We start from the raw sequence: 22,330 nt of genomic DNA on the forward strand, positions 1-22,330 counted from the left end.
AACATGCTGTTAAAATTGTAAATCCAGGGGATTACGCGTTTCGAACAAAAATGTTCCTCGTCATAGCCATGTCTGTGATCAGTACAAAAAGCAGAGTAAAATAGAAAAGGAGGAAGGAAAAGGTAATGAAGTGAGCAATTAGTCATGCAAATAAGACAATTATACTAATGACAAAAAGAGAAAAAAAAACACATGAATTCAGTAATAATACATAATATCTGTTCTCTTATTCAATCCAGGAGGGACTCTGCAATTAAACTTAAAAATAAATTGCGCTTCTTTGAAATGCAATACTTTGTCTCTGTCACCGCCTCAATCACTGGTAAGAACTTCCTCTAATGCAGGAACATGAAAAAAGTCTAAACAACCTTTATGGACAGACGAAAAATGATAAGAAGCTCCTGATAAACTTCCTGTCCTGACATTTGTAGCCTCATATATGTGTTCCGCCTGGAAGATTTCATATCGGATGCTACTTGGTTTTTGGTGAAAAATAATTACCGTATATACTCGAGTATAAGTCGATCCGAGTATAAGTCGACCCCCCTAATTTTGCCTCAAAAACCTGGGAAAACTTATTGACTCGAGTATAAGCCTAGGGTGGGAATTGCCAAAGATACTGGTAAATTTCAAAAATAAAAAAAGATAAGAATAAAAGTAAAATTAAGTGAGACATCAGTAGGTTAAATGTTTTTGAATATTTATTTAAAAGAAAAACATTAAACAAGCCCTGTAAGTTGAAAAGAGGGTCAACAAAACCAATAGGGCAACAACAATGACTTTAAAAGTACAAAAACCTCAGCTCAATGTAAAACACAAGAGTTAAAATCCTTCAAAGTCACTGGATTCCTCATCATCTGTATGTCCAAACAGAGCTTCAGCTTCAGCTGGTAAGAGGTTATCAGCATAGACATTGTCGTCATCATCACTGAGTTGGTCATCACCGCCACTGCTGTCGTCTTCATACAAAGCGCTGTCTTCACTGCCATCCATAGCATTACTAATGCCACATTTCTTGAAGGCGCGTTGCACCATGTCCTCTGGAATCTCTTCCCATGCATCACGAACCCATTTTGCTATTAATTCTATGTCCGGCTTCATCAGATTTCCAAGTTTTGTTAGTCGGGCTTGACCAGATGACATCCACTCATGCCACATCCTCCGCACACGGTCTTTGAAAGGTTTATTTAAACACACATCTAGGGGCTGCAATACAGATGTAAGTCCACCTGGAATAACCGCCAAAGTAACTTCAGAAGACTTTGCCAATTTTTTGATGTCATCACATGTGTGGGCTCTGAACATATCCCAAACTAGCAATGATGGTTTTTTCTTTAAGGCTGTTCCTGGTCGTCCATTCCAAATTTCTTCCAGCCATTTTTTTGTTCCATCTTCATCCATCCAGCCTTTAATATGAGCGCGCACTGTAATTCGTGGTGGGAATTGGACCTTTTTAGGCAGGGTCTTTCTTTTAAAAATAATGACAGGTCGCAGCTTAGTTCCATTAGCCAAACAAGAAAGAACGACTGTGAAATGATTTTTTTCATTTCCTGTGGTTCTGAGTAGAATAGTTTTTTCTCCCATATTTGCCACAGTTCTGTTGCTGGGAAGATCAAAAGTCATAGGTGTTTCATCCATATTTCCAATATCTCCCAGGTCATAGTTATGGATCCTTCTTTGTTTTATGATGAATGAATGGAATGACATCACTTTTTCATCAAGGTCTTTTGGCAACTTCTGTGAAATCTTTGTTCTTTGTCGCAAACATAGGCCAAATCTATTCATGAAATGGGTACACCATCCTGCTGATGCAACAAATTTTTCAATTCCTGGTGCTTTCAATTGATCTTCTTTAGCCATTTGAAGGGCACGTAAGCGAATTCCCATGCGTGTTACGCAGTAGCCATTTTGACGACACGCCATAACCCATTTATGCAATTCAGTCTCTAGAGCCCCATACGACACCTTCAAACCACGTTGAGCTTTCTTTGCCTTTGGAGTCTTTTCCAAGTCCGCTTTCATTTTCCGCCAATCCCTTACTAGTTTTTCGTTAACACAAAATTCCCTACTAGCAATACTGTTATTGCTTTCTTCTGCTCTTGACACAACCTTAAGTTTGAAACCAGCTTCATACGACCTGCGTTTTTGCTTTGGTCCGGGATTTGAAGTACTGGGATCCATTTCTAACAGGATAAAAAAAAACGCTCCGTCCAAATACAGTAATGCTGCACAACATATGCCCCCCATAAATACTGCACAGTGAGTAATGGTGGCCCAAATACCGTAATGCTGCACAACAGGTATGGCCCCATAAATGCTGCACAGTGAGTAATGGTGGCCCAAATACCGTAATGCTGCACAACAGGTATGCCCCCATAAATGCTGCACAGTGAGTAATGGTGGCCCAAATACCGTAATGCTGCACAACAGGTATGGCCCCATAAATGCTGCACAGTGAGTAATGGTGGCCCAAATACCGTAATGCTGCACAACAGGTATGGCCCCATAAATGCTGCACAGTGAGTAATGGTGGCCCAAATACCGTAATGCTGCACAACAGGTATGGCCCCATAAATGCTGCACAGTGAGTAATGGTGGCCCAAATACCGTAATGCTGCACAACAGGTATGGCCCCATAAATGCTGCACAGTGAGTAATGGTGGCCCAAATACCGTAATGCTGCACAACAGGTATGGCCCCATAAATGCTGCACAGTGAGTAATGGTGGCCCAAATACCGTAATGCTGCACAACAGGTATGGCCCCATAAATGCTGCACAGTGAGTAATGGTGGCCCAAATACCGTAATGCTGCACAACAGGTATGCCCCCATAAATGCTGCACAGTGAGTAATGGTGGCCCAAATACCATAATGCTGCACAACAGGTATGGCCCCATAAATGCTGCACAGTGAGTAATGGTGGCCCAAATACCGTAATGCTGCACAACAGGTATGGCCCCATAAATGCTGCACAGTGAGTAATGGTGGCCCAAATACCGTAATGCTGCACAACAGGTATGGCCCCATAAATGCTGCACAGTGAGTAATGGTGGCCCAAATACCGTAATGCTGCACAACAGGTATGGCCCCATAAATGCTGCACAGTGAGTAATGGTGGCCCAAATACCGTAATGCTGCACAACAGGTATGCCCCCATAAATGCTGCACAGTGAGTAATGGTGGCCCAAATACCGTAATGCTGCACAACAGGTATGGCCCCATAAATGCTGCACAGTGAGTAATGGTGGCCCAAATACCGTAATGCTGCACAACAGGTATGGCCCCATAAATGCTGCACAGTGAATAATGGTGGCCCAAATACCGTAATGCTGCACAACAGGTATGGCCCCATAAATGCTGCACAGTGAGTAATGGTGGCCCAAATACCGTAATGCTGCACAACAGGTATGGCCCCAAAAATGCTGCACAGTGAGTAATGGTGGCCCAAATACCGTAATACTGCACAACAGGTATGGCCCCATAAATGCTGCACAGTGAGTAATGGTGGCCCAAATACCGTAATGCTGCACAACAGGTATGGCCCCATAAATGCTGCACATTGAGTAATGGTGGCCCAAATACCGTAATGCTGCACAACAGGTATGCCCCCATAAATGCTGCACAGTGAGTAATGGTGGCCCAAATACCGTAATGCTGCACAACAGGTATGGCCCCATAAATGCTGCACAGTGAGTAATGGTGGCCCAAATACCGTAATGCTGCACAACAGGTATGGCCCCATAAATGCTGCACAGTGAGTAATGGTGGCCCAAATACCGTAATGCTGCACAACAGGTATGCCCCCATAAATGCTGCACAGTGAGTAATGGTGGCCCAAATACCGTAATGCTGCACAACAGGTATGCCCCCATAAATGCTGCACAGTGAGTAATGGTGGCCCAAATACCGTAATGCTGCACAACAGGTATGCCCCCATAAATGCTGCACAGTGAGTAATGGTGGCCCAAATACCATAATGCTGCACAACAGGTATGGCCCCATAAATGCTGCACAGTGAGTAATGGTGGCCCAAATACCGTAATGCTGCACAACAGGTATGCCCCCATAAATGCTGCACAGTGAGTAATGGTGGCCCAAATACCATAATGCTGCACAACAGGTATGGCCCCATAAATGCTGCACAGTGAGTAATGGTGGCCCAAATACCATAATGCTGCACAACAGGTATGGCCCCATAAATGCTGCACAGTGAGTAATGGTGGCCCAAATACCGTAATGCTGCACAACAGGTATGTCCCCATAAATGCTGCACAGTGCATGATTTATTGGCCAAGTGATAGGATTACGGTACCGGTAATCCTATCATGTTGCTGCTGCCCCTGCTGGAATTTAAAAAAAACAAACAAACAAAAAAAAAAACACTATATACTCACCTCCGTTGCTGACAGCTGCTCCTGAGCGTCGCCGGCTCTTCAGTGACTCAGGCAGAGGGCGCGTGCTATCCACGTCATCGCGCCCCCTGCACGTCACTGCCGGAGGACGGGAGAGAGCGGCGCGCTGGGAGAGAGCGGCGCACAGCGATTTGTAACGCCGCCGCCGCCGGGACACTGACAGGCTGCAGGGGACCGCAGACACATACCGGGGAACGCGGAGACGACGGGGACCAGGTAAGTTTGAACCGTGACCCGAATATAAGTCGAGGGGGGTCTTTTTCAGCCCAAAAAGGGGGCTGAAAAACTTGACTTATATTCGAGTATATACGGTATGTCAAATTTTCCGACAGGTTCTTTCTCCAACAGCAGGGCTGCTCTATGGGAGCGAAATTCTCCCCCTCTATTGCTCTCATCTTCATGGATTGGTGGGAGGACAACTCTATCTATACAGAACTGAATCCATTCCAATCTTCTCTGCATTGTTGTATGAGATATATAGATGATGGCTTAATAATAGGGGCCGGTTCTGATGAGTCAGTTTATGATTTTGTCCAATACATTAATAATAACCCATTTAATATTTCTTTCACCTTTCAACATGGAAAAAAAAGGTCAATTCCATATCTGGACATTAATCTAAAAGGGTCAATCATAACGGGCAAAACTGATTGCTCTTTATTTCGCAAACCCACCGCTGGGAACTCTGTATTGCCTGCTAATAGCTGCCATCCCAGGCATGTTGGGAATAATGTTCCCACAGGAGAATATATCCGAGATAAAGGATGCTGTACTCACAGAGAGGGGTTTTTGATGGAGCGCGCTGTTATTGACCGCAGATTTAAAAACCGTGGCTATTCAACTAATGTGCTAGAAAAGGCAAAGATTAAGGCTGATGGTAGAAGTAGGGCAGAACATTTACAGCAGAAAAAAACTGCACGAAAAAATCTGCCTAATTTACCCTTTACAACCACATATAGCGATAATATTTACCAAGTAATTGATGTGATTAAAAAAATCCCTTCCTGTGTTACATGCTGATGACCGCTTGAAAAAGCTGCTAGAAAAAGGAGTACATTTTGTATCCAGGAGAGGTACTACTATCGGCAACGTGATATCTCCTTCTGACCACACAGCAAGACAGAAGGTCAAAGCAAAACACAACTGGTTATCTGTGTCTGGGTCACACAAGTGCGGTAAACGCCAGTGCGGCTTATGTCGGTATATGGATACTTCACATGAAATCAGAGCCACGGCTGCTCCATATACACAGAAGATCCGCACGTTTATCAATGGCAGCACAACCTATGTGGTTTATGTTATCACGTGCACACAGCGCAATCTTCAATATGTGGGATGCTCCACGCGACCTCTCAGGACGAGAATTGCGGAACATATATATGAGGCTACAAATGTCAGGACAGGAAGTTTATCAGGAGCTTCTTATCATTTTTCATCTGTCCATAAAGGTTGTTTAGACTTTTTTCATGTTCATGCATTAGAGGAAGTTCTTACCAGTGATCGAGGCGGTGACAGAGACAAAGCATTGCATTTCAAAGAAGCGCAATTTATTTTTAAGTTTAATCGCAGAGTCCCTCCTGGATTGAATAAGAGAACGGATATTATGTATTATTATTGAATTCATGTGTTTTTTTTCTCTTTATGTCATTAGTATAATTGTCTTATTTGCATGATTAATTGCTCACTTCATTACCTTTTCCTTCCTCCTTTTCTATTTTACTCTGCTTTTTGTACTGATCACAGACATGGCTATGACTAAGAACAATGTTGTTTGAAATGCGTAATCCCCTGGATTTACAATTTTAACAGTATGTTTTTAAAGGCATTGCAATAAAGATGAAGTTTTAACGTCTATTCAACAATCTGATTTGGAGGTTTGTTGCTGGAACTTTTTTGTTTCAGTACAAATACCACCGCACCATGACCAGACACCATATTACCACCACATGGTGACCAATAATACCACATACAAGGAACAAATACAGCCACACCACGGCCAGACCACATATTACCACCACAGTGACAGAATAATAGCACATACAATGGACAAATACAGCCACACCATGGCCAGACCACAATACCACCACAGTGACAGAATACTACAATACTGATCATTAAAAAAAACATAATACTATGACAATAAGTGCCATTATACAAAGGAGATCTGTACTTAGTATGCAGTGTCTGTGTACAGGTAATCCAGTGATCACCAGTGACATTATATACAGGAGCTCTATATATAGTGTCAATGTACAGGTAATACAGTGATCACCGGTGACATTATACACAGGACCTCGGCATATATAATGTATAGTGTCATTGTACAGGTAACACACCGACTCACCAGTGACTTTTCTAGGTGAAGTTCTTTATCTTTGCTTTTCATCTTTCATCCAGCACAGACTGCCATTACATCTTCCAGCCAGGGCTCATCTCTGGAGGAAATTACACAGTTATCTAGAGCTCCACTTGCAGAACACATTACTTAATTTTTCCCAACTTCTACACTACACCAGATGAAGAAAAAAAGGCGACACAGTGTCACTCTGCACAGTAACAGGACCTCCCCCCATTTAAAATAGTATCCTCAAAAAAATAAAATAAATACATTAATGCAGTAATAGTATCCCTTAATTAGCCCCTGTGGTAATAATATCCCCCATCCTGGCCCCCGTGTGTCTCATTCCTGGCTCCAGCCATATGTTCTCTCAGCCTGCCTTCATGAGTATCCATTCTGCCCCATATGATCTCCCAATCCTGCCCCATCTGTCTAAATTGTATCCAATCTGCCTCATGATCCTGCACCATGTTTCTCCCATCCTGCCCCCTCCTGTATTTCACTGTCACATTCTGCCCAGTGTCCATTCTGCCCTCATGTCTCACATTCTGCCCCCATGTCAATTCTGCCCCCGTGTCTCACATTCTGCCCCCGTATCCATTCTGCCCGTATCTCACAACCTGCCCCCATGCCTCACATTCTGCCCGATGTCCATTCTGCCCGTGTTTCACATTCTGCCCGTGTCTCACATTCTGCCCCAGCCCTCATGTCCATTCTGCCCCAATGTCTCACATTCTACCCCGTATCTCGCATTCTGCCCCCATGTCTCACATTCTACCCCGTATCTCACATTCTGCCCCCATGTCTCATATTCTGCCCCAGTCCACATGTTTCACATTCTGCCCCCATGTCTCATATTCTGCCCCATGTCTCACATTCTGCCCCATGTCCATTCTGCCCTGTATCTCCCATTCTGCCCCCGTGTCTCACATTCTGCCCCAGCCCCCATGTCCATTCTGCCCCCGGGTTGTCAGCGCCACTTTCAATAAAAATTAAAAAACAAAACAAAACACATTCTCCTTACCTGGTCACGTTCCTGCAGCAAAGCTCCCTCCACGCAGCTGAAGCGCGCACTCGGCGGCGAACAACAGTGACGTCAGATGCTGGCGACGTGTGCGCTGCGGCTGGCATCAGCTGCCAGCTGTCAGGGTCCTGTCAGCGCTGGTGTGCAGCCTCCGCTGAGCAGGGACTCACCCGCACTGTAGGGGGGCCCGGGGTCAGGTACGGGCGGAAAGTACTGACAAACAGGAGCTGGGGACACTGAAGTTTAGCAAGCAGTGAAGGACCTACGGTCATGTGACTGCAAGGGGGCGGGGCTTAGCGCCCTGCTTCCAGAGATCAGCAGGACACTATACAGAAATACTCAGAGTCAGGCAAAATGGAGGTCATACACAGAGATAGCAGTAACGTACCAGGGATGAGACAGAACGTATGGTCGGGGCCAAGCAGGGGTCAAAACCAAACAGACATAGAAGTTACCAAGCAGAATCCAACAAGCAATATCCAGAGAACAGACCAAGTCATACACAAAGAATCAAGCAACCAGAACACAGCACAAAACACACTCAGGGGTCAAAACAACTCTGCCAAGGGCGAAAGTATAACTGACGGGGATGGGAGCTTCCTGAGGCTATAAGAAGCTTTCCCAGAACCAATGAGAGGCCACCATAATAAGTCCCAGGTGTGCAGGTAAGAGTCTGCACTGAGATCAAAACATTAACCCTAGAAGTGCAGGTCCACCAGCACTGGTATCATGACAGTACCCCCCTCTCAATGGGGGGCCTCTGGACCCCCAGGCTTGCCCGAGTACCTAGCATGGAAAGCCCGAACCAGGTGATCCGCATGCATAAACCAGGCCGGCACCCAGGACCTGTCCTCCGGCCCATACCCCTTCCAATGAACTAGGTACTGTACTGACTGCCGTACCAACCTGGAATCTACGATATGACCAATCTCATATTCCACATGTCCCTCAACCGAAACCGGAGGGGCAGCGAACTCGGATTCTCCCCGGACTGCTTCAGAAGGTTTCAGTAGAGATCTATGGAAGACGATAGGGATCTTGAAAGAGGGTGGAAGGCACAGTCTGTACGCCACTGGATTCATTTTTTCCACAATCTTGTACGGGCCAATGAATTTGGGGCCCAACTTGGCTGACGGAATCTTTAACTTAATGTTTCGCGTGGAGAGCCGAACTTTCTCTCCAACCTGAAACGTGACCAGGCGTTCGTTTCCTGTCCGCAAAAAACTTATACCTGCCTTGAGACCTAGATATACGCCGCTGGACTTCTGCCCATGTATCTTTTAACCACTGAACAGAGTCCTCAGCCCCGGAACACCCCGAATCCAGACGAGAAAACTCACCAAAATGAGGACTGAACCCATAGTTGATCAAGAAAGGGGACATACAGTGGATTGACTCACCCGTCTATTGAAGGCAAATTCAGCCAACGGCAGTATATCACACCAGTCATTCTATCTAGCAGAAGTCAGACATCTGAGGATCTGTTCCAGAGACTGATTAGTGCTTTCCGTCTGACCATTACTCTCGGGATGGTATGCAGACGAAAAGGACAGAGACATCCCTAGTTTTTTCAGAAAGCACGCCAAAACTGCACACAATGATCAGACACCACATTCAGGGGTACCCCATGCAAGTGGACCACATGCTGCACAAACAATCTGGATAAGGTCTCAGCTGAAGGTAATGCGGACAGGGGTACAAAATGAGCCTGCTTAGAAAATCTGTCCACCACTACCCATACCACTGTATTACCCCCTGGAAGAGGGAAGATTGGTAATAAAATCCATGGACAGGTGGGTCCATGGTCTTTTGGGAACTGCCAAGGGCATCAGCTCCCCTGCCGGCCGGCTATGAGAGCTCTTAGAACGAGTGCAGACTCCACAACCAGAAATTAATTTCTTTATATCAGAACCAAGGGTAGGCCACCAGAAGATCCTAGCCACCACCAGACACGTGGCTGATATACCAGGGTAAGTACTCAGCTTGGATTCATGGAACTCTTGCAAGAGTTTATGGCGAAGTTGCTCTGGAACAAACAACTTGCCCCCTGGCTTTGCCGCAGGAGCCAGCGACTGGGCCCCCTCAATTTCCCTTTCCAATTCAGACGAGATCTCTTTTCCACTGGTGAACAATGGAGTCTCTACCTGCATCATCCCTCTGGCCTGCAACCTGCGGTCCATCCGGACAGCCTGGGTCATGGCATCCTCGAGAGAGTTAGGTGGGGGATATAATGCCAAGGCATCCTGCAGCCGCTCGGACAAGCCTCTGCGAAAGAGACCTCGAAGTGCAGCGTCGCCCCAAGAGATCTCTGCAGCCCAGCGGCAGAATTTAGTACAAAACCACTCAGCCAAGTGTTTCCCCTGACAGACGCTCATCACCATGTCCTCTGCCAATTGCACTCGGTCAGGCTCATCATATATGTGCCCGAGGGCCTCAAAGAATGCATTCACAGACACTCTCTCAGGGGCAGTGGGAGGAAGGGAGAAAGCCCAAGCTTGTGGGGGCCCTCTTAATAAGGACATAATGACCCCTACCTTCTGGTTTTCGTCCCCAGAGGAACGTGGTCTCAAACTAAAAAAAGTTTGCACCCTCCATGAAGATCCTGAACTCCTTTTTGTTCCCAGAAAAGAAGTCAGGCAGTTAAACAGGTACAACATCCCTTGCCCCAGCCCCCAGAGACCAAGGACTGCCAGCAGATAAAGCCCCTCGCACTGTCTCAGAAACCTGCTGCTGAGAACGAGCAAGAGCTTGCTGCTCCAGAGATAAACCCTGAAACATCTGACTCAGATTTTTCATCTGGTCAGCCAGAGACTGTATGGAATCCATAATTCTCTGCACAAAAAACCCCAAAAACGTACTGGTCAGTTATAATGTCAGGGTCCTGTCAGCGCCTGCGTGCAGCCTCCACCACACTATAGACAGTAGTGTACAAGCGTATATAGGGTATTGTGCAAAGTTGGAAAATAATTTATAAGATCCATTTGTTTTCTATTATCCTTTGTGAAGAATTCCAAAGTTATCACCACATAAAGTGACACATGTCTGATTTTAAAAATGGGGCCTGATTAGGAACACAAAACTGGCTGCAGGAGGAGCATAAATCAGAGTATTTTGGGCAGTAACTACTTTAATCGAAAACTGTGACTATAGACAATAACATCTACTGAAATGATCAAACTCCACAGTCTTCATCAGTAATATATGAGTAACTAGTGATGAGACCTCTCTGGGGTAATTAGCATATGGGTCTCGGTGATTTCACAATCTAAACTATCGTAAGGGCCAATATTTTCTGTCAGATGACTTTCAAGAAGAAATATTAGGCATTTAAAGAGAACTGTGTATAATAGTGCAGAGCTGAGATGTCTTAACCCCTTAGCGACAGAGCCAGTTTGCAGCTTAATGACCAGGCCAATTTTTACAATTCTGACCACTGTCCCTTTATGAGATTAGAACTCTGGAACGCTTTAATGGATCCCGCTGATTCTAAGACTGTTTTTTCGTGACATATTGTACTTCATATTAGTGGTAAAATTTCTTCGATAAGTCTTGTGTTTATTTATGAAAAAAATGGAAATATGGCGAAAATTTTGAAAATTTTGCAATTTTAAAACTTTACATTTTTATGCCCTCAAATCAGAGAGATGTGTTACACAAATTTCTTAATAAATAACATTTCCCACATGTCTACTTTACATCAGCACAATTTTGGAAGCAAAATTTTTTTTTGTTAGGAAGTTATAAGGGTTAAAAGTTGTACAGCAATTTCTCATTTTTACAACAAAATTTACAAAACCATTTTTTTTAGGGACCACATCATATTTAAAGTTATTTTGAGGGGTGTACATGACAGAAAATACCCAAAAGTGGCACCATTCTAAACACTAGACCCCTCAAGGTGCTCAAAACCACATTCAAGAAGTTTATTAACCCTTTAAGTGCTTCACAGGAACTAAAGCAATGTGGAAGGAAAAAATTAATATTTAACTTTTTTTGCAAAAAATTTACTTCAGAACCAATTTTTTTTATTTTCACAAGTGTTAAACGAGAAAATCAACCACAAAATGTGTTGTACAATTTCTCCTGAATACGTCGATACCCTATATGTGGGGGTAAACCACTATTTCAGCACACGGCAGAGCTCGCAAGGGATGGAGTGCCTTTGACTTTTTCAACGCAGAATTGGCTGGAATTGAGATCGGATGCCATGTTGCGTTCGGAGAGCCCTTAATGTGCCTAAACAATGGAAACCTCCAACAAGTGACCCCATTTTGGAAACTAGACCCATTAAGGAACTTATCTAGATGTGTGGTGAGCACTTTGAACCCCCAAGGGCTTCACAGAAGTTTATAACGTAGAGCCGTGAAAATAAGAAATCTATTTTTTTCCACAAAGATGATCTTTTCGCCCCCAAATTTTTAGTTTTTACAAGGGTAACAGGAGAAATCATACCCGCACAGTTGTTATGCGATTTGTCCTGAGTACGCCGATACCCCATATGTGGGGGGGAACCACTGTTTGGGCGCATGGGAGAGCTCGGAAGGGAAGGAGTGCCATTTTGGAATGCAGACTTTGATGGAATGGTCTGCGGACATCATGTTGCGCTTGCAGAGCCCCTGATGGGCCTAAACAGTGGAAACCCCCCACAAGTGACCCCATTTTGGAAACTAGACCCATTAAGGAACTTATCTAGATGTGTGGTGAGCACTTTGAACCTTCAAGTGCTTCACAGAAGTTTATAACGTAGAGCCGTGAAAATAAAAAATCCATGTTTTTTCCACAAAAATGATCTTTTCGCCCACAAATTTTTATTTTTACAAGGGTAACAGGAGAAATCATACACGCACAGTTGTTATGCGATTTGTCCAGAGTACGCCGATACCCCATATGTGGGGGGGAACCACTGTTTGGGCGCATGGGAGAGCTCGGAAGGGAAGGAGTGCCATTTTGGAATGCAGACTTTGATGGAATGGTCTGCGGGCATCATGTTGCGCTTGCAGAGCCCCTGATGGGCCTAAACAGTGGAAACCCCCCACAAATGACCCCATTTTGGAAATTAGACCCCTAATGAACTTATCTAGATGTGTGGTGAGCACTTTGAACCCCCAAGCGCTTCACAAAAGTTTATAAACGCAGAGTCGTGAAAATAAAAAGTCTTTTTTTATTTCCCCAAAAGTGATTTTTTAGACCCCAATTTTTAGACCCCCAAATTTGGCAAATAGTGGAAACCCCTCAATTCTTGCTCCAACCCTAACCCCAACACACCCCTAACCCTAATCCCAACCCTAACCCTAATCCCAACCCTAATCCCTAATCTTAATTCTAACCCTAATTCTAGTTCGCCCTAACCCTAATTCTAACCCTAGTCGTGACCCGAGCCCTAACCCTAGCCATAGCACAACCCTAACCCTAGCCTAACCCTAGCCCTAACCCTAGCCCAACCCTAACCCTAGCCCAACCCTAACCCTAGCCCAACCCTAACCCTAACCCTAGCCCTAACCCTACCCTAACCCTAACCCTAGCCCTAACCCTACCCTAACCCTAACCCTAGCCCAACCCTAACCCTAACGGAAAACTGAAAAAAAAAATATTTTCTTTATTTCATTATATTGGCCTATATAAGGGAGTGATAAACGGGGGGGTTATGTACTATTTTTTTTATTTTGATCACTATGATCGTTTATCATAGTGATCAAAATAATGAATGGAATCTGCCAGCCGGAGCCGGCAGATACCCGGCAGGCGCACTGCGCATGCGCCCGCCATTTTCAAGATGGCGGCGCCCATCGGAGGATGCCGGCGGGACGTGGGACCACCGGGAGGGGACAGAGGGCCACGGAGAGGTACCGGGGGGGGATCGGGGACCCTATTTCTCTCTCCTCTGATGTGCGATCACATCAGAGGAGAGAGAAATTAAATGTAAAATCGCGGCTTTTTTTTTTTTTTTTGCGGTCGCCGTTATAGGGTTAATAACGGCGATCGCAAAAGCGGGGGTCGGTAAAAACCGACCGATTCATGTTCTCTGGGGTCTCGGCTACCCCTGGCAGCCGAGACCCCGGAGAAAATCCGACACTGGGGGGCGCTATTCACTTAAATCACAGCGCCGTGAATTAACGGCGCTGTGGTTTTAGTACCCTTAATTACCGCCGTTAAAAGGCGTATCGGCGGTCGTTAAGGGGTTAAAGGGAACCTGTCAGTGGGATTGTGCACAGTAACCTACAGACACTGTCAGGTCGGCGCCGTTATACTGATTACAATGATACCTGGTGATGAAATCCGTCTTGTGGTTGTTGTTTAATCTGTATTTGTAGTTTTCAGTTAATGAGATTCTCGTTCTTCGGGGCGGGGCTTTATGTGATGTTCTGATTACATATGCATCTGTATTGGCTTATAACAGGTCACTGATCCCTCACTGACCTGCCCCCCATTTTTACATAATACCTATAATAGCATTGATATTATTTGCTTATAATGCCTATAATATTGTGGCTATTGTGAGGCTTAGAAAAAAATTACATCCTTTAAAATGTCACCGGCAATGGCAGCGCCTGCGCAGTAGCATCTATAAGTAAGAGATAGATGATACTGGACAGGTGCCGCCGGTGTCATTTTGCTGAATGTAATTTTTTTACTAAGCCTCAACATTATAGGCATTATCAACAATAATATCAACACTATTATTTCATCACCAGGTATCATATAATCAGTATAACGGCGCCGACCTGACACTGTCTGTAGGTTACTGTACACAATCCTGCTGACAGGTTCACTTTACATTTAGATCTTAGGCATTTGGAAGAGGCGATGGAGCTTTTTTTAAGACTATCAGGGAGTTACAGACTCACATAAGTGACGTAGGACAATCCCACCAGAAACTATCATACAGAATGAACAGGTAAAAAAATACATATTTTTATTCTATGTTACATCCCCAACAAGATCGTATGTACGAGGGGAGAACTCCAACAGTAAGCGGGAGTTGCACTCATTTATGGTGGACCATTGGAGCTACTATGGGTCCTGACCAGAAGATTAGAGAAAATAATATTGCTAATATTGTTTTTCAAGTGATTTTCTAACTTGTCAGCACATTCTACGTACGGTCTCATTTGGCTTTGTAGTTTACAGATCTGGGCAGGTAACGGTCAGCATCTTCTATTCCCAGGGGGTAGGTGGATCCTCCAGGTTGTAAGTTCTATAGAAAAGGGCTTTCAATGCCCAAAGTCATTTGAACAGTTTTGGGAGGAGGAGAATGTTGTGGTCTAGAGGCAAAATGGTGATCACACGATCGTGATACGGCCGGACTACACCACCGACAAAGCAGTCACAGCCGGTGACTGAGAAGAATCTCAATGCAGGAATGAATGTGTTTCATGGATATATGTCTTTTTACATCAGTTAAGGAATTTGTTCCCCAGACCTTGTTGGGGCATCACAACACAGAACCAGACCCCAATCAGAGGAGAATAAAACATTCACACTCCTTATCTATGAACTGTTCCAATATTTATGGCCACAACTGTTTATCACTCTCCCATAATGATAGCTCTGCTTCACGTCACTTGTCTTATCTGTTGAATTATTTCTTTCTGTGCTGTGTATAAATACGTGATTCTTCAGATTTTGTATTAGTCTATGCCTGATGAAGAGACCTGAGTAGTCTCAAAAGCTGCAATTTGTTACCATCTTTTCAGTTAGCCATTAAAAGGAATCAACTGGTGAGAACTCTCAATCTTCCAATATATAAAGCTCAATGTGTGTATGTGTGTGTGTGTGTGTGCGCGCGCGCGTGTGTGTGTGTATGTGTGTGTGTGTGTGTGTGCATGTATGTGTGTGTGTGTGTGTGTGTATGTGTGTGTATGTGTGTGTGTGTGTGTGTGTGTGTGTGTGTATGTGTGTGTGTGTGTGTCCGGGATAGGCATCGACACCATCGCAGCTACAGCCACAAAATTTGGCACAGTCACACGTCTGGACCCCGAGAGCGTCCTAGGCTATGTTGAGAGGTGACATTTTAACCCCGCGCGTTCCAATTCACCAAACAATTTTGCCCCTATCTACATAATGGGGAAAACGTGTGTGTGTATCAAGTCCCACCCCTCATTATGATGTCATAATGGTTGCCATGGCGACATTGATGTCATCATAGGTTGGAAGCCCAGCCGCTCATTACGATGTCAAAATGGTTGACTATGGGATGGAGGATGTGTGATGGGAGTATGGGCACTGGACTATGGGATGGAGGATATGTATGACGGGTATATGGGCACGGGAATATGGGATGGAGGATATGTATGACGGGTATATGGGCACGGGACTATGGGATGGAGGATGTGTGATGGGCATATGGGCACTCGACTATGGGATGGCAAATATGTATGATGGGTATATGGGCACGGAACAATGAGATGGAAGATATCTATGACGGGTATATGGGCACTGGACTATGGGATGGAGGATATGTATGACGGCCGGGTATATGGGCACGGGACTATGGGATGGCGGATATGTATGACGGCCGGGTATATGGGCACGGGACTATGGGATGCAGGATAATTGTAATTTGTTATAACTAACCACAGTTAGTTACTATGCCCGGGCAGCGCCGGGCTCTTCAGCTAGTTCTTAATATATTTGTATCTACTGGCTAACACGGTACAAAGGCACATATCTTTTCTGTGAGAGGAATCTGTGACTTCTCTGCATTTAGTGGTTACTACTCACCTGGGTAGTCATATATAGGAATCTTCTCTTTACACCGCTCATCACCCCTCACATATGTCTCTGTAGTATTAATATGGGTCAGATCCTCACCCTGAAACAAATATTGTAAAAGTCACAGACAGATGGAGAAGTCCCATCTATGATCAGCTCTAATCCTGCCATCTCCACCGCTCTCATTACACAAGTATAAAACATATAATACTGGTGGATAAAACAAGACTGAGCACAAGACCTTCACAGCCGTCTACACATCATAGGGGAGATCTCATGACACCTTCTCTCCATCTACCTGATGATCCTGAGGAACATTGGGATCTTCTTGTTTACAGTCTTGTGGAAGAAGAACACGGGGACATCTCTCTGGTGTTGTCCTCTTACTGGATAGATCTGGAGGAAACACATACAGGGACTGAATTCATTCTTTACATACAGATAATTATAGGCCGTGTGTATTTAGTCCTGTCTATTACCTGGTGATGTGAGGGGCTGGGGAACCTCCATCATGACATCCTTGTACAGATCTCTGTGTCGTTCTAAATACTCCCACTCCTCCATGGAGAAATAGACAGCAACATCCTGACATCTTATAGGAACCTGACACATACAATGATACCGTCATCCCCCCGATCCCTTCATAGCGTTACTGTATAATGTCCCAGCATTCCCAGCAGTGTCACCTCTCCAGTCAGCAGCTCAATCATCTTGTAGATGAGTTCTAGGATCTTCTGGTCATTGATGTCCTCATGTATCAGGGGGTGAGATGGAGGACCCGTGATTGGGCTCAGGGGTCTTCCCCATCCCTCAGACACAGGGTCCTGACAGCGATCACTAGAGGTCTTCTTCACCACTGTGTAATCCTGGTTATGGAGAGACACATTAATAAATCTCACTACAGACATTTCCAGAGTCCTCACCTCTCCTGTTCTGTCCATCTGTTATTCCCATAGATAAGAATGATGTAATGTGACGTCATCAGAATCTCTCACCTCTCCAGTAAGCCGGAAGAGGATCTCTAGGGTGAGGTGTAATATCCTCTCCGCCATCTTGTCTCTGTCCATATCCATCCTTGATGGGTAAATCAGGAAAATTCTCTTATATAGAAGATCTTCACTGAGAGGATCCGATATTGTAGAGATCTGAATGAGAAGATGAGCCGATGTAACATCATAAAAATCCTGTGTAATAATACAATTACTGGAGATAATAAGGGAAACATATGAGGAGATTTATTATTTTACAGTATTTAGTTTTCTTCTTTACATCTACTAATAAAACCTATATAGCGCTGGAGTCCTGGGTTCGAATCCCACCAAGGACAACATCTGCAAGGAGTTTGTATGTTCTCCCCGTATTTGCGTGGATTTCCTCTTGGTTCTCCGGTTTCCTCCCACATTCCAAAGACATACTGATAGGGCATTTAGATTGTGAGCAGGGCCGGCGTTAGGGGCAGGCAGACCAGGCAGATGCCTAGGGCCCCCGCCCCCCCAGGGGCCCCAGCCACTATGGTGCCCGTGGGTCAGGAAGGCCCGCCTGCCCCCAGCGCCGACTCCCCCCGCCACTGCATTGAAGGAGGCAATGATGGAGGAGAGAGTGTCAGTTGACGCTCCCTCTCCCAGCATTCCCCTCTGCCACACAGCGGGTGCGTGATGACGTCATATCATCGTGCGTCCGCTGTGTGCCGGGCCCAGGCAGTACAGCATCTGCACAGGTGATGGCGGCCGCCATATTGGCAGAGCCTGTGGCTGCAGCAGGGACCATAAACAGGCAGCTACGGAGGGGGTATTCTCATCTCTCCGCTCCCCCTGGCGGGGGGCCCACATATACGAAGAACGCGACACTCGGGGAGCGCAGACATCATGTACAGATGAGGTCACGGACACAGTCCCCGGGGTCTGCTGAGGAGGGGAGAATCTGATAAAGGTACTGCAGCCACCATGCTGAACAACAACAAATATGTATGAATATATGTGGGTGTCAATTTATATATAGTGTGTGTATGTTTGTACATATCAGTGCATATGTGTATATATATATACAGTATATATGTTATATCTGTGTATGTATGTTATACGTGTATGTTTGAATGTAATGAATAAATATATACACTGTGTGTATATATAAATATTTATATACTTAGTGTGTGTGTGTGTATATATAATATATATATTATATTATGTGTGTGTATATCTTAATACATATGTATGTGTGCTTGGCTATATAGCAATGTAACTTCTGTAGCTGTCCTGTGCAGCATTATATACACTGGACCAATGACTTTGTATTACATGATACATGTAATTTTGCACACACGGTGAATACATGCTTTCTGATACCCGGGGCATTCATGTGTCTCTATATGCCCCTGTGACACAAGCCCCGTTTCCCCCATGCTCTGCCCTTGCTCCATGCTCCCTCCTGTTCCCCATGTCCTCATAAGTCTCCAGGTTCAGGTCATTGTGCTCCTCCGAGTCCCGGTACATGCATTGTCCCTCCTCCCCTGGTCCCCCAATGCTCCCCATCTCTCATGCCCTGAGTCCTCCTGCACCCCCCATGCATTCCCTGCCTCTTGTCACCGTGTGACCCGTCTGACATGTTCGCAAGTCTCCCCTGCATCCCCTTGTTCCCTCATCTCTCTTCCCCTTGCGACCCTTTCTCACCGTGTCCCCATCTACCCTGTCCTTGTAATCCCTGTGCTCCCTTCTTCCCTGCTCCCAAGTTTCCCCCCGTCTTCCCATATCCCCTTGCAGCCCCGTCTCCCCGTACATCCCTACCTACTCTGCCCTCAGAGTCCCCTTGTGTCCTCGTGTGCCTGTCTCCCTAGCCACCTAGTCCCTGTGTGTCCCCTTGCGCCCTTATCCCCTTCCTTCATGTCCCTGTGTATCCCCTTGTGCCTGCCTCCCTTGCTCCCTAGTCCCCCTATGTCACCCTTGTGCCTGTCTCCCTTGCTCCCTAGCCACCCTATGTCACCCTTGTGCCTGTCTCCCCTAGCCCCCTTGTGTCCATCAAATCTACCAGGAAAAAATAAGCAGATCTTGCATCAGATTTAAGAAATCCCAATCACTCTGTTAGAATAGGAAACCTACGGTAACTTTTTTCTGGACAAAAGTGTAAGAACATTCTCTCTTGGAAGAAGGGGTATTATATTCTATGGGGAGGTAAATTATTTTCTATGGGGAGGTAATTTATTTTCTATGGGGAGGTGGGCTGTATTATATTCTATGGGGGCATATTATATTCTATGGGGGCTGCATACTCTGGAGTGGCTACATTATACTCTGTGGGGTGGCTGCATTATATTCTGTGGGGTGGATGAATTATGCTCTGTGAGGTGGCTGCATCATGCTATATGTCGGCTGCATTATACTGAATTGAGGACTATGGGGAATACATTATACTGTATGAATACTTATGGGGTGCATTATAATATGGGAAATGAATTGTACTACATGGATAACTATGGCGGTGCATTATGCTATATGGAGCACTATGATGAGTGCATTATACTGTATGGAGGACTGAGCAGTGTATTTTAATATATGGAGGACTATGAGGAGTGTATTATACTATATGGAGGACTGCAGAGTGTATTTTAATATATGGAGGCCTATAGGTAGTGTATTATACTATATGGAGGACTATTGGGAGTATATTATACTATATGGAGGATTATGGGGTGTATTACACTAAACAAGAAAAATGCTGCATATTCATCAAGTGATTGGATTGTTTATGCCGGAACAAAAATCATTGTTCTCAACAGCACATCGCCGGTGTAAGGCTAGTTTCACACTAGCGTAACTGGGCGCAGCGCACGGCTGCCTCTAAGCTCCGCCCCGGCTGTGCCCCCTCCGGTCAGCTCCTCCTCTGACCGCATGACGCTGCATGCGATCAGCATACCCTATATTTAGCATTGGATACTCTGGTCATGCGCTGGCACACTTTTGCCGGCGCATTCGCCCTTTTGGCGCTGCGCTGACGTGCGCCTTATCGTGATTGTTCGATTCCCATCATTCTTTCTCAGTTGGTGTAAAGAGGCCGGGAAACAAGCGAACAACTTCAATATTGTTGATCACACTCGCTTAGCGGCCTGAACACAGTGCACATAACTACAACCGAAATGCTTCTGGGTGATTTGCAATATGTTAGCATTTGGGGCCCCATTTTAAACTTTTGCCTAGGGCCCCACTTTGCCTAAAACCAGCCCTGATTGTGAGCCCCATAGGGGACAGTGATGATAATGTGTGCAAACTGTAGAGTGCTGCGGAATATATTAGCGCTATATAAAAATTAAAGATTATTATTATTATTATATTTTAGGCCACAGACAACAAGCAGCTTCTTCCTCGGAGTCGGCAGCTGAATACGTTTCTCATAGACTCATCTTCCATAACGCTAATTCTCGTCTCATTTAGGCTGGTTTCACATTTGCAGACGGAGGGCTGTGGACGTCCCTTGTGAAGCCCCGCCCCCTGCCACGCCTCCTCCGGTCAGCTCCGCCTACTTATGCATGCGGCCTGCGTACCCCATCTTTAACATTGGGTACGCAGGCCGTGCCTCAGTATGCGGATGCCGCCGCATGCGTCGTTTTGATGGCGCGGTGACCCGCTTAGAACGCATCATGTTGGAATTTTATGCGGGGGCGGCTTCCACATACTGCGGCACAGCCTGCGTACCCAATGTTAAAGATAGGTTACGCAGGCCGCATGAAGCCGCATGCATAAATAAGCAGAGCTGACCGGAGGAGGCGCAGCAGGGGGCGGGGCTTCACGAAGGAAGTCCGCAGCCTTCCGTCCGCAAATGTGAAACCAGCCTTACCGACACTGGAATCGGCATTAGCAATACTGCAGGAGATATTCATTACATGTGACATGAGACATAACTACTTCATGATGAGGATGACATCTTCATCTTCTACTGCGGCTCTAGAAACATATTAGGCCAGAGTCGGTCACTGACTCCATCCCCACCGGCCGTCTATATGAAGGTTTCCCGTCTTCCCCGCACTGCAATCTTCTTTCACGTTAGATCTCACGTCTGATTCACACACAGAAGTTTGAGGCTTTTAGAAAAGATTTTTTGTTCCCACAAACACCAAGGACAGAAATTATCTGATCCCAAAGTCTCCATGTACAGTGATTTATGGGGTTTATTTCTCGCCTTAGACTTTCCTATATTATGAGAAAAACACCAGAAATAAAGCATATATATAAAATGTCTCTAAAGAAAATTGGCTCCAACAAATCTTGTAAAAAGAAAAAAACATGGAAAAAGCAGAAGACACATTTTATTTTTTCACACAATAAACAATTGTTTAAAAAAAATTAACCCTTTTGGGCCCCAGAACATAGATGTACACTGCAGGGATGGCACAGGTGCGGCTGCAATAAAAATCCTGGCAGTTTAACCCCTAACCTCAACTGTGGGTAAAATCCTGGAGGGTTTTCTAAGAGATGCTATACTGGAGTATCTGATGAAGAATAACCTCATGACCCAATATCAACATGGGTTTATGAGGGACCGTTCCTGTCAGACTAATCTGATAAGCTTTTATGAAGAGGTAAGTTCTGGACTGGACCAAGGAAATGCAGTGGACGTGGTGTACATGGACTTTTCAAAAGCTTTTGATACGGTGCCACACAAAAGGTTGATACTTAAAATGAGAACAATGGGGATAGGGGAAAATATGTGTAAGTGGGCTAAGAGCTGGCTCAGGTATAGGAAACAAAGGGTGGTTTTTAATGGAGCACACTCGGACTGGGTCACGGTTTGCAGTGGGGTACCACAGGGGTCAGTATTGGGCTGCTTCTTTTTAACATATTTATTAATGACCTTGTA

The 22,330-nt window shown here is 45.2% G+C and overlaps 1 protein-coding gene across 5 annotated transcripts in view; it reads right to left on the reverse strand.

Annotated features, from left to right (window-relative positions):
• Positions 1 to 22,330, reverse strand: part of LOC141094197 (uncharacterized) — a 124,507-nt gene that overhangs the window by 69,884 nt on the left and 32,293 nt on the right. For 2 of the 5 annotated variants that reach the window (XM_073579965.1, XM_073579963.1), the window contains exons 6-9: positions 17,482 to 17,631; positions 17,173 to 17,352; positions 16,966 to 17,089; positions 16,785 to 16,882 (exon numbers count right to left, since the gene is read on the reverse strand). The exons of 2 other annotated variants lie outside the window; for them this stretch is intronic. In XM_073579965.1, coding sequence (XP_073436066.1) covers positions 16,785 to 16,882; positions 16,966 to 17,089; positions 17,173 to 17,352; positions 17,482 to 17,631 — 552 coding nt within the window. Of the gene's footprint in view, positions 1 to 16,495; positions 16,587 to 16,784; positions 16,883 to 16,965; positions 17,090 to 17,172; positions 17,353 to 17,481; positions 17,632 to 22,330 lie in introns of all 5 variants that reach the window. One more of the 5 variants, XM_073579966.1, reaches the window with a different exon arrangement.

This window comes from Dendrobates tinctorius, unplaced genomic scaffold (genome assembly GCF_039654945.1).
Source record: "Dendrobates tinctorius isolate UK_male_01 unplaced genomic scaffold, ASM3965494v1 ptg000063l, whole genome shotgun sequence".
NCBI classification, from domain to species: domain Eukaryota; kingdom Metazoa; phylum Chordata; class Amphibia; order Anura; family Dendrobatidae; genus Dendrobates; species Dendrobates tinctorius.